At 46.4% G+C, this 12691-nt stretch overlaps 1 protein-coding gene across 5 annotated transcripts in view; it reads right to left on the bottom strand.

Annotated features, from left to right (window-relative positions):
• Nucleotides 1-2497: 2497 nt before the first annotated feature.
• The window catches only part of MAFF (MAF bZIP transcription factor F), a 30796-nt gene continuing 20602 nt past the window's right edge, over nt 2498-12691 (bottom strand). For all 5 annotated transcript variants that reach the window (XM_054988704.1, XM_054988708.1, XM_054988709.1 and 2 more), the window contains one exon: nt 2498-5706. In XM_054988704.1, the coding sequence (XP_054844679.1) occupies nt 5293-5706 (414 nt within the window). In that variant the 3' untranslated portion in view covers nt 2498-5292. The remainder of the gene's footprint in view (nt 5707-12691) is intronic.

The raw sequence follows: 12691 nt of genomic DNA, 5'->3' as shown, positions 1-12691 counted from the left end.
GGAGGCTATGTGCCTGGGCTGGCTAGCCACTTCCCTGGGACTGCAGCAGCACTTAGGAGGCTGGGCAGGCAAGCTGCCTGGAAACAGTGGGGAGGGGGAGGAGGCAGTAACGGCAGTGCCGAGTGAAAACTGGACATCTGGCAACCCTAAACGTGACTGTCTTCAAGCATTCCATTGGAGTCACATGATGCACGTTCTGGCAGCTTTTGTCTTCAGCTGCCAGTGCCACAGTCTCAGTCTCTATATTGAGAGCATTTTCATCTTGATTACATTTATCTGCTTCCCAGGTTCTCTATTGTTGCCTAACTGCAGAAAGGCCTCATCTGATTTGAAAAACTGGAGGACAGATTTGTGTCCTTTAGCTTCTTTTTGATCCCTTTCTTTTATCTCCTTACATTTCTTGCTGCCTGATTTGTTTTTACAACTACCACCAGACAGCTGGTGGCAGCTGGACAGAGTTGCCAAGTAGGGTTACCAGGTGCCCACTGGTGGCAGGCAAACTCCTGGGGATTTGCCCCCTTATCCGCCAATCGCTGAGCCATCAGCAGGGAGGGGCAACCTCCCGGAGCATGCCTGCCACTGGCACACATCTCAGGAGCACACCATGCACATGCTTCCCACCCCTCGCACTGGACGTGGGAGCATCCCTGCGCTCTGATTTGGCCCCAAACCGACCAAATCGGAGTGTGGGAGCATTCCTGTGGCCGGCATGACATCACTTACAGAAGTGACGTCACCATGCACTTGGTGCGGTGACATCACGACGCCAGAGCGCATGCACGCTAATGCGCACATGCAAAGGTAAGTTCCAGGCCCCTATCCTCCCGTTGAGAGGACAGAGGGACCTGGCAAGCCTATTGCCACCAGGAGGATTCACCTTCATGAACGCGCACACACTTCAAGGAACTTCCTTGTCACACCAGGAATGATGTCATTCCCCGTGCAAAAAGGAAGTCCTCCAGAGAGCATGGGAGTGCACTGTGGGAATCCTGGGGCCATTCCTCACATCATTCTCTTTCGCCAGCCAGGTGAGTGGTGGTGGGGGCAGAGGCTGGGAGCGAAGAATTCCTGCTCCCACCAGGGGACTGGGAACCCTACAGATGGAGCGTGTGCTTTTGTGACTGTGAGTGAATTAGATACTTAACAGATTTAGGGCCTGCAAATCCTAGCAGCAGCAGCAGCACTTGCTCCCAATGTCTTAACAGTGCTTTGCTTTGCCCTTCCCACTATGTATCCCTCCCTCCTATCTATGCAAAAGGAATTCTGGGACTGGTGGCCCTAATATGATAGACCCAGGTGGCCCAATAGTTCAGCATGTTGCTTGAGATTTCACTCTACACTGCTTCTGATTAGATTTTGTGAGAGTTGCTGGAGCCGCATAATAGATACAAAGAAGTTTGTAAAAATATTCTCCAGCATAATCTACAGTTTATCCTATTTTTTCCTCATGGTAAAGAGGATTACAACATGGGCTGGGCCCCTCTGAACCTCCGAGCCCCACTAAAGTGTACGTCCCCCCCCCAATATGTGGGGATCTTGTTGGGGGGATAGTGGGGTCTGAGGAGAGGAGGGACCTTAGGAGAGTATGATGCTCAAAGTCCACCTTCCAAAACAGCCATTTGCTCCAGGGGAGCAGACCTCTGTTGTCTGGAGATCGATTGTAATTCTGGGAGGCCTCCAGGTCCCTTGTGGAAGTTGGCAACACAACTGGTTGCTTGAGATGCAAAGCAAATTCACAGCCATGGAGAAATTACCAGTGAACCACACATTGATAGGAGCAAATACAGTCAAGCCCTAGCAGTGCTTCTAATTATTTATTAAAATATTTGTACTCTGCTTTTCCTCTTGGCTCAGGGCAGCTTACAAATAATGATAAAAACCACCTCACAAACTCCCTCCCCTGCCTAAAAAATGCCTTGGCAAACAAACAAGCCTTGCAGTGCCTCCAGTAGATCCCCAGTGAGTGAGCCACTTCTCTCAGACCTAGCCCTTGGCACAAACAAGGAAGGTGGGCACACACATGGCTTCCTCGTGACTGTCAGCAGAGGTGTCGGGAGGAAGCTGCAACAGAGCAGGCACCTTTCCTGGGTGTTGCTGACCCCAATTCTTAGCCCCCCAAAATTAGATTATTTATATAGGTTTGGTACACATTAAGCAACACAATAAAGAAGACGTGTGGTTGTTTACTTCTGTGACTGAGTTTGTAGGCTGATCAGTGGATAATAAATGTATAAGCAGTGAAAGGGCGCACAAGCACATTCAAAATCTAAAACCTGTTCTGTGTTTAAGCTGTGGTTCCTGAAACAGAACGTTTTGTTGGAGTCTTACAATCACATTTGATTTTTTTTGTCCTTGCAACTGTTTTGTAAACTGCTTTGGGTATGTTCCTGGAACGGTGGCATAAACATTTTCTAAATAAATAAAATAAGTAAAAACAAAAATAGTTTGAAAGAACACAAACATCTTGTTTCCAGCATTTCTGTTTTGGAAAAAAAACTGGCTTTATTTGTAAAGTCTACAAAATACAGAGGAGTCTGGCAGGACACTTACTGTAAGTCAGAAAATAAATAAGTACTTTTTTCTTGCTCTATAGAAGATAAAATGTGATTTGCATATATAAAATATAAAGTACGGCTCTGTACCAACATCCTGGCCGTGCCACAAGGCGGAATGGCATAAAGGACGTGAAAATAACTTATATTCGTGCAATAAATAAATCATAGGGTAGGAAATGAGGAAGGGGAAGGGAAGAAATGCTAAACAAGGACCCCCCCATAAGGATCATCAAAGTACGGGAAGGACGGACAACACTGGCTTGGAAGCTGATTCCATCATGGGGGTGGATGTCATGGTAAGCTGCAGGATGGGTGAACCCAACCGTATGTCTAAAGAATTAACAGGTAATTTTTTGCCATTTAAATAAGTCACAATGGTACAATGCTTAGAAGTGACTGCCCACAAACACTCACAGGTTCCTATGTAAAATTTGTAAGAGTGAAAGGTGCCTTTACAAGTCCTCTAATCCAATGCCCTTTCTGTTATCTGGGAAGGAGCACTTGCACCTTAGCCATCCCTGGCCTATTAGTTTGCCTGCTTTAAAAAAAAGAAAGATCAGAAAGGTTGACCTGGCAGCCTTTCCTTGCTAGAGGAGTTCTGTCTACAGCTTTGCTCCCCATTTGTGCCAAGATTCTCAGGCCAATTTAAGGATGATAGCAGTTGGGCTAAAACTGCTTACCCAGTGTTGGTGTCACATTTAAATCGAGCACACACCCAGGCTGCAGCTCCCTAGTGTGACAGGCAACCTGGCTTTCAGAGTGACGTTAGCTCCACAGAACCCTGAAGAATCTAAAGAAATAAAGAAGTGGCATCTCATTCAAGCTGGGCCTGAATTAGGCATGTGGCACCACTACTCTTTCATAGCAGAACAGCAACTATCAGCTGGGAATCCAAGCATGTTTCCCACGTCTTCTTGACAAGGCGGGGAAAAACAACACGCCAATTCTGAGGACGCAGCAATGAGTTTCCCCTTTGCTTTTGCTTTAGTAATGCAGCAGGATCCAAAAGGATGAAAAGAAGAATACACAAGACATTTCAGCAGCAGCACCAGCTCTGCCCTTGCCCTCCTCGCCCCATTTTTCCAGCTGGGCTTTGTCTGTCTAGCTCGTTGGGGGCAGAAAGTGGCTCTCCCTCCTCCTCCTAGGAACCTTAAGATTGAGTTTGTGTAGGGGTTGTCACTCTCGGTGAAAAATTTGAGGAAAAGAGTTTAAAAACCACAGCAAGGAACTGCATTTTCCCTGTACTGCCTTACCAGATCTGTGGTTAGATCCTGCTTGAACACCACACATTTTATCTCCACAACATTTAAGTGAGGAGCTCTTTCCTGATTTCTAACGTTTCCACCCAATGAAAAAAGTCAGAAGATGGAAAGGAAATACAATTTTTTTATTCCCTCTAGAATGTCGGGAAGGGGGGGGGATATTTCACCTTCCTACTATTTATCTTCAAACAAGTTGATAGAACCTAGTAAGATACTGGCCCGGATGGCTTTCTTGGGGAATGGGTGACTTGGCCCCTTGTTTGACCCCCCAGTTATGTTACCCATTACACTATGCACAGCACATGAGCTGCAAAGTCAGGCAAACTTTGTAGCTCACACCAGAACAGAAAGGCTTTCCTGCTGCCACTTTCCTATCCAGTCATGTCACATGCTTTGCCCTTCTTTCTCCTGCCTCCTCTCAACACCATCTTTACTTTCCTCAGCTTGTATTTGCCATTGATGAAGTTGCTTCTCTTCCATGAGGGATATTTTGCAGCCTTAACAGCACTGTTAGAATAGAAGCATACATGAACCAATGTTTTCATGCATTCGCAGCTGGAGGCAGAAGTGGCCTCTCCTTTGATATGCAGTACGGGCCCAGGACAGGATGCCAGCAACTTTGCTTTGACAAGGACCTTGTGATCCCCTTCCTGTCATTAACCTCATGATCACCCAACAATCATTTTGCTTCTTTTCCCTTGCTTCAACAAACACTCCCTTTTCTGTATTGCTATGATTGTTCCTGTAATCCTCTCATCACATTATGCGGTTTCAGAGCTTAGGGCTGAACACAGCCTAAAATTGGGAAGTGAGCAGCAACAACTATGGTATGTATACCAATTCTTTAAAAAAGGACAAGCGCAACCAGGTCCACCAAGACACCTAGAAGGTAACCACGTCTTATGACTTAAGTTTACTCCAGCATCCTTGGCTCTTACTGACAATACAGGCTTTCATTACATTTATGTCCCACCCTTCATCTAAGGTGGAATATGCAGTTCTCCTTAGCTTCAACTTAGCATTCTTTCTGCTCCTTTACAGATAAGGTATTTCCCATTCACTACCTATACAGCTAAACATTCTTTGTAGCTGTATTCCAGCTATAACAACAGAGAAGCCATCTCCAACTCATTACACTAACTTGGAGGGGGAGAAGTCAAAATAAAAAATGGAAGAGAAAAGCGGTTCAGGAAGGGGCAAGAGATAACTGGCCACTGCATTCCAATTCATGGATCACATTAACAGCAAAAATTACACAAGTCGGGCACTACCTTCCCAACCTCTCCCAGAGGAGAAAGGGGACAGAGAAGGAAGTTCAACGTTCAGCCATTCTGTCTTCAAGTCAATTCTGTCTCCTTAAGATGGCAGAGGAAAAGTGAAAAGAAGTGAAGGGGCCAGTGCAGCTACAGCCATTCTAGGTGAGAGCTGGGCGAGGCATGGCAACAGGACTCAGTTCACAACTTGGCATGTAGGCACTAGGAGTATGCAGCCTGGTTGGAGCCAGATTTGACGATGGTAATGACACTGGCAGTAGCCACCTTGGCAGTAGTACCGTGAGCAGTGACCGTGCGGGCAAAACCTTGCAGTGCCTCATACTTGCTACGCAGGGCATCAAGCTCAAGGCGCATAGCAGCATTCTCACGAGCCAGCTTATCCACCTCCCTTTCCAACTCTGTCTTCTGCTTCTGCAGCTCCTCCTTCTGGCAAACACGCTTGACCCGGCAACTGGCTGCATAGCCGCGGTTTTTCAGTGTGCGCCGGCGTTGCTTCAACCGGGCCACTTCCTCCTTCGACAGGCCTCGCAGGTGGTGATTGAGTTCCCGCACTGACAACCCCATTAGCTCCTCATCTGACAGGTGCGGTGTGTTCTCACCCATCTCCCGCTTGATCTGTTGAGAGAAGCAGCAGCAGGTAAGTGTCAAAAGGAAGGAATAACAAGGGAGAAAATATGAGAAATGGAATATGACTGAGTGGTGGTCAGCTAAGGTAGAAAGGTAAAAGGACTGGGGGAAATGGAGCAGGTCAAATAACATTTTGCATGAAAACCCAAATTCTGTAAAAAAAAATGCTCTTAATATACAAAAAGGATATACAACATACAAATGTGCAGTTAAAATCGATCTCTTGAGTAGGGTTTCCAACACTTCCTTGACAAATGCTGGGTGATTTTGGGAGCAGTGCCTGGGGAAGATTTGTAACTGCTGGGTGACACTCAAGGCTGTCTCCCAGTCTCTATGGTCATTACCACAGAGACTACAGGAAATGTTTAGGGCATCACTATGTGGTGGCCGTTTTTTCCCTCCCAGTCCTCAATTCCTTGGAGGGTGGGAAATTGGGTCTGCGAGCAGGAAGCTCTCTGCCCTGGCTGGGTAAACGGGAGGCCTACTCTCAAGTCCTGCTCTTTGGGCCCCCAACTGAAGAGGTGAGGTGGGTGTTGACCAAAGAAAGGACTTTTCAGTGGAGGCACCTTGTCTTTGGAATGCTCCCCCCTCAGGGCTTGTCTGGTATCTTCCTTACTTTCTTTTAAGTGCCAGATCAAAACATTCCTTTTTAATCAGGTTTCAACTAAGGGGGCCCATCTTTTTTAGCTGTTTTACGTTACGCTTCTAGCCTGAGTTCTGGTTTACAAATATTATATGAGGTCGTTCAATATTTCAAATCTTAAGGGTACACCCAGCACTACACATACTGTTTCATAATGAAATCTCTCTTAGACAGGAGAATCTCTCTTAGAAAGTCAGGAAGGGAATCACGACCATTTAAAGTTATACGCCGCCGCCACCCCCCCCCCCCCACACACACACTAATTTCATGCTCAACTTAAGGAAATTATGAGCAAACATTAGTTAACACTAGAAGGAGGAATGGGAAACAATTCTTGCCTTGTTTTTTTTTAAAAAAAGATTGTCCAAAAACGAACAGTATTATACATTACAAGAGAAGAAATGTGCACATTCATTATATTGGACACATGGGGATATAGTGCTTGATAGTTGTAGAAACTGTGTTCAAGAATTCAAGACTTTTATTTTCTATGTAAATGATGTATTTTATTTACATAGAAAATAAAATTCTTGAATATCATCTTCCTACTTTCCTGGCCTATTAATTGTTTTTACTGGGGGCGGGGGCATGGAGTCCCTAAACTCCAAGCCCCCGCATCACATTAGTCAAGTGCCACCATCTATACCTTTTAAAGATAGATGTCAAATTGTTACACAGGAAAACAAACAAAACAAAACAGAAACTACAAGTATGAGGGTAATCAGGACAAAACAGGAAATGTGGCACAAACTGCACAAGAAAATCATGGTAATAAAACAGACCACTTTTTAAAAAACCCACACAAACACAAAGTCACAAACGAGTACAATCACATTCTTAAAGAGGAAAAATACCATAGGCTAAAATGGAAAGATACAGAAGCTCTTCTCCTTTTGGCTCCACCCCCATGGGAACCCTCTAGCAGACACTGCCTGCTTTAACATACATTTCTGTAATCATGAGGATTAGAAACCTGCTCTCTCAAGAATAAAGACTTTCAGGATTCTGCAGAACTTTTTTTGTATTCTTTCCAACTGTATGCTAAGCCTTGCTTAGGTATCTAACCAGCCCTGAAAATACAGGAGCAGCGATGGGAAGATGAACAATAAATATAGGCAGGAAAGACAGCAGTGAAATAGGAAAAGGAGGGAGAAGGCCACAAAGAAGTGGAATGAGGTACAGAGGGGGGAAAGGGGGGGTACAAGAAAGTGGAGAGAATGCAGAGAGATGGACAGAGAGTCTGGTTGGGGCACAAAGAGTAACAACACCCTCAGCTTCTGTTACCGAGCAGCCCCCCTCCCTCCAGAGGCCAGCCATGAACTGGGTCTGAGTTCTACACTAAAAGACTGCAGTGCCTGTGTTCCTCTAATACACGTGTCAGTTTCATATCTGATGCTGCAACAGACTGACAGTTCCTGGACAATTGCTCTCAAAACTCTTACGTGGCACTGCCCTGCTCAAGCTTATATCTGGACTCTCCTGTGTGATGCTGCCCTGTTGCCAACCATGGACTGTGTCTTAAACGCTGCTCCCTTGCCTGCCATGAGAGCTTGCCTCACTCTGGGCTCCAGCTACGCTGCCAGCAGCCGGATGCCAGCCAGGGGAAACCTTCTGCGAGGGTGGCCAGGCACTCCCTGGCCAGCTCCTGCCGGGAGCCTCCCTTGGGCTGACTGCCCTCACTGCCAGACAATCTGCTGGTAAGCCCTAGCCAACAGCCAAGAAGCCGAGGGGAACAGCCTGCTTTGGGAAGCCATTTCGAAGAAGCGAGCGGACCACGTACGCAGCAAGAGAATCCCACTCTCCTCCGCATTTCTTAACACCTATCCAGAATGGAGATTGATCATCAGTCAGCCAGGGCAATCAACAAGCGCACATCAAAGCAACCTTTGCACTCCGGACTTGAAGGCACTGGGATGAGCCTGGGAACGAGCAAACGGCCCGGTTCCCCTTCCTCCTCCCCTCCCCTCTCCCCAAAAGTGTCATTTATAAATTAATCAGACTTCAAACATGGTCTAATCAAGGCTGTCCCGATGGGCTCAAACCCTTTGATTTAAGTCGTGAGAACCACTGACAGGGGCGCCAGCCTCTGGGTGCTTTGAAAGTATATAAGCTAGCCCCTCAAACCTGAGGGTGCGCGCGCGCCAGCCCCATCCGACTTCCTTGCTGTCTCTCTGTGATTCCAGTGCGGGCGCTGGATCATGTCATGTCCATATCTCTGACATGCCTACTGCTTGTGAGTATGCCCTTTGTCATCGTGGGGTTCCTGCTCAGGTCTCTAATGTTCATACTCTGTATTTCTTAGATCTTGTATGTAATCTTGGATGTGTGTGTGTAATTTCAGGCATACGTCACATTATTAGAAAATACACGTTATTGACTGAACATCTGTAGTCTGCCTCTTTGTCACGGGGATTTCTGAAAATGGACCTTGGTATAGCTGGCTAGATCCGCGCTGTTTTAGTTCTGGACTGCTAAGCTAACTCCCCATCCTATTAATAGAGCAGTTCCAGTAACAGATTAATGGTGGAGAATGCGTGGGCAGCCCGGTTTGTCTGAATCCAGATGAGTTGACACATTTGTTTTCGGCAAACTGACGTAGAGGAAAACTTTTCGGAACTCCGTGCAAAGAGAGCAACCTAGCTTAGGGAATTAAATGTGTGAATGCGTTTGGCTCTAGCGAGCATCTATATGCGTGGGTTGGCTTGTCCCCTTTTCCTCCTTCAGCCAGTTACGGACAGATTGCCTTATTTTAACTGTGGGCAAGAAACTCTGTGCTGGTGAAGTTCCCTGGCCACTTCCCGGGCCACCTAAACGCGTCTATGTGGGTGGGATTACAGAAGTAGGCTCCAGTTTTCATAAGCAACACATATAAAACTCTCTCCCGTCCCCCTTCCCTCCTCAGCCCGTCCAAATCCCCGCTCCCCCCCAGCACTTAGACTTCAACCTCCTCTCCGGAGGAAACGTGAAGAGGTTGATAGTTCGTTTGTTTAACTTGCTTTGGGAATCTGCAGCTAGGTTCCTGAAGCACTGTGCCTGAGTTTTAAGTAAGACTCTCGGGCGTTTGTTGCTTGGGAGTAAAGCAGTTTTGCTCCTGAGCGCTCCGGTCTTTTGGTCTTGGCTTGGAGACAGCTTTAACAGTCTGTCTCTGGGCAGTAGGCCTGGGGATCTTTTGAGTTCTTGGGTTTAGAGAACCTGGGAGCGCCTTTTTCCTGGTCTCGTGGCTTGTAACTGAGCCCACACGAGAATAGGAGTTGAAAGTAAGGAAACCCTCACCCCCTTTGGAAACCCTTTTAAATGTCCTTGAGGACTAAGAGGAGAGGAGCTCCGAAAAAAATAAGTCCCTGGAGAGGACGGTGTAATCCTGTGTATGCCCCTTTAAGAATCCTTGAGGACTTGTAAAAGCCCCTGGAGAGGACTGGCTTAAAGGACCCCCCCCCCCATGGGCATTGCATCAGTGTGCAAAATAAAAATAAAAATAAAATAATAATAATAAAAATGTACCGTACTAACACCAGAGTACCCCACTTGGAGAAGTGGGTGGTAAAGAAAGGAAAACACCCTTGGGAATCCTGTCCAAATAGCTAGAGATGCTTTCCAGGATTTTTGTGGAAAGGAGAAACCCAATTCGGATGATGAGGAAGACAGGCTCTTCCAAGCCGGGAGAAATGCTAACCTCCCCAGATCAGCCCTCAAAGTAAGCATCCCTTGCCAGCCAGCAGACACCCCCCCCCACTCCGCTGCTGAGCTTGGACAGAAAACAGTTTCCCCTCTAGAGCTGAACATCTAATGGATTGTAGAATTCCTTGAAGAAACTCAGACACCCTAGATTTTATAATATCTAGTGCAAAAGGTAAAAGAAAGAAAGAATTTTGTGTAAGGAAGCTTGTATTTGTGTGCATGAGGAATGGTAGGAAGTGACTTCTTGCCATCCGGCAGGGATAGCAGCTGCAATCTGTTCCCCCTGTTTATGTGTGGGTGTGCAAATTGTGTGTAAGAAGGGCCCCTTGCTTCTCAAGGGACTCTGAGCATCTTCAGGAGGATTGTATTTTGTGGGCATTTCCAGGCTGGGTGGTGGTCTGGCAGACAGCGCAGGACAGTCTGTAACCTGGTGTTAACCCTTGGTACCGGGAAACAGCAGGAGCAGATGTGGCTGGGTTCTGTGTGCGAGACATACACCATACTTGAGTTATGGTCCAATTTACTCCCTCCACTCTCGACTTCTGACCAGTTCAGGGGCCGGGGAAGTTGCTCGGTGTGTTAGTGGTTGCATTTGTAGGTTGAATTTGATTGCGGATAGGTGAAACAGTCCTTCTGCTAAGAATTCATCCTGGCCCCCTCTTTCGCTAGGTCCCCCAGCAAGGGAACTCAGACCTAGTGGATGCAGGCAAAAGGCTTATTTGTTGTGTTGTCTAGGACTGATTTTTCTGGTAAAACTCTGATTTGGAATGTTAAAATGACACCTGAGATAGGATAAATGTGTTGTGGATATTGAGTAAAAAGGATGATAGTTTAAGTTAGAGAAAAGTGATTTAGTTTTGGAGAAAGGAAATCTAGCCTCCAAACGAGAAATGGCCCGTGCTACCACAAAGGCCGTCCATGATAGAGTATCTTCCCTAAAACAACAATTAAGGGAAGACAGGTAGCTGAATTTCTGGCTGCTCAGATTAAGGCCAACCACCAGGCTTGTTGTGTTAGGATGAGAGCTCTGGGGAGTCAACTTGGTTTGCTTAGAGAGTTGATCGCCTCTACTCATTCCAGTGACTTGCCGAGACGCTCCCTCTTGACCTGCTCGCCTCCTGATGCCTTGGCCAAATACTGCCAAAAGAGAGCCAGAAACTCAGCAGAAGTAGAACAGAGTCTTTTAACCAGGACCATAAGAGATTTTTATGGGCAGAACTTAGGAGACATGGCTCACTTCTGTCCTCCTCAAGACCTCCTTAAGAGAGGCATAATCTGTCATCCGCAGACCTCCTTAAGAGAGTCAAAATCTGCCATCCCACCTTAAAGCGGGAGGCCTGTGTTAACCCTCTCTGCGCCTATTTGTCTCAACCACCCGACCTGGGTCTCCATGGTCCGGGAAGCTAAATTTACCCAAACCTGAAAGGAGACGAGATAGAAACTATTAATAAGGGAGGAAGGAGCTGACGAAAAACGTAGAAACATCCTCAAGAAATAGAAAGCCTTGTAAATGGCCAGTTTGAAGAGAAAAAAACACTCACTGGCATGATGTGTGATAAAACTCCTGGTGTATAGTACTATGTGTAATAATACTCCAGAGGATAGGATAGGATTTTTGAAGCCCCTCTAGTCTAATGCTGAGAGCAGCAGAAGAGACTGTGCTTCCCTACCATGGAACTAGAAATTTGGCCCAGCCTCTGAGCATGTGCAGAGCTTAAAAAAAAAAAAAAAGCCATTCCCCAAGCAATTGCCTTGGCTCCCATAGAACGCCCCCAGCCAAGCTATGCGGAACCCACCGTGACTGGGCCCTACAAACCAGTCAAATGGGAGCGCAAATGCAGCCCCCTTAGGAGACCCAAAACGGCGTTAAAAATCACTGAGGTCAGCTAGCTTGGTCTCAGCTTTCCCGAACCAGCAACTCTGAAGAAAAGATTGTGTGGTGCATCTGTGGTTTAATAGTACTTGGACTGATTCAGAAACATTTGTGCATCTGTCTCCCCATTTTAAAATACTTAAGCCCAAAGTTTAATGAAAAGGTGGAACCTCCAGTGCCAGGAGCAGTCATGAATGTAGTAATGCTCCCAGGCTGAGATCAGCCTAAATAAAAGTGTTCATTGGTTTCCTCTTAGAACTTGGAATAGAAAGGACCCAAGAGTAGTAGAAAGTCTCCAGGATGGAATGTAAATTCGGGTCCCCACAACCCCATCCCTTTTTTAATTGTGAGATTTTCTCTCTCTCTCTCTCTCTCTCTCTCTCTCTCTCTCTCTCTCTCTCTCTCTCAATATGTTTATGAACCTCTGCTTTCAGAGGCACTTTGTGGAAGTCACTGGCCTTCTGAAAACAAGGGGGGGAGAAATAGCCTCTCCCACAACCCAATCCATTGTTTTCAGAAGCCCAGACAATCTTGGTTAAAGGCATAAACCCAAAATTATTACATCATCATTGCATTATTGTTGATTACATGCTGCAAGACAAAAATTTTCCCGTAGGACGGATCTTTCTTTAATAAACTGCCATATGCCCGGTTGAATTAACCAATAGCCTACCTTGCAGGAAGGGTGGTGCCTTTGAATAGCTGACAGCTGCACCCACCCCATTCTTTTCTTTGCTTAAGCCAACTCAATACTGGCATATATATATATATATGTATCC

The sequence above is a fragment of the Eublepharis macularius genome, chromosome 9 (genome assembly GCF_028583425.1).
Source record: "Eublepharis macularius isolate TG4126 chromosome 9, MPM_Emac_v1.0, whole genome shotgun sequence".
Classification (NCBI taxonomy): Eukaryota; Metazoa; Chordata; class Lepidosauria; order Squamata; family Eublepharidae; genus Eublepharis; species Eublepharis macularius.
The sequence above is the reverse complement of the archived record's forward strand: the minus strand, read 5'-3'. Positions and strand labels throughout refer to the sequence as shown.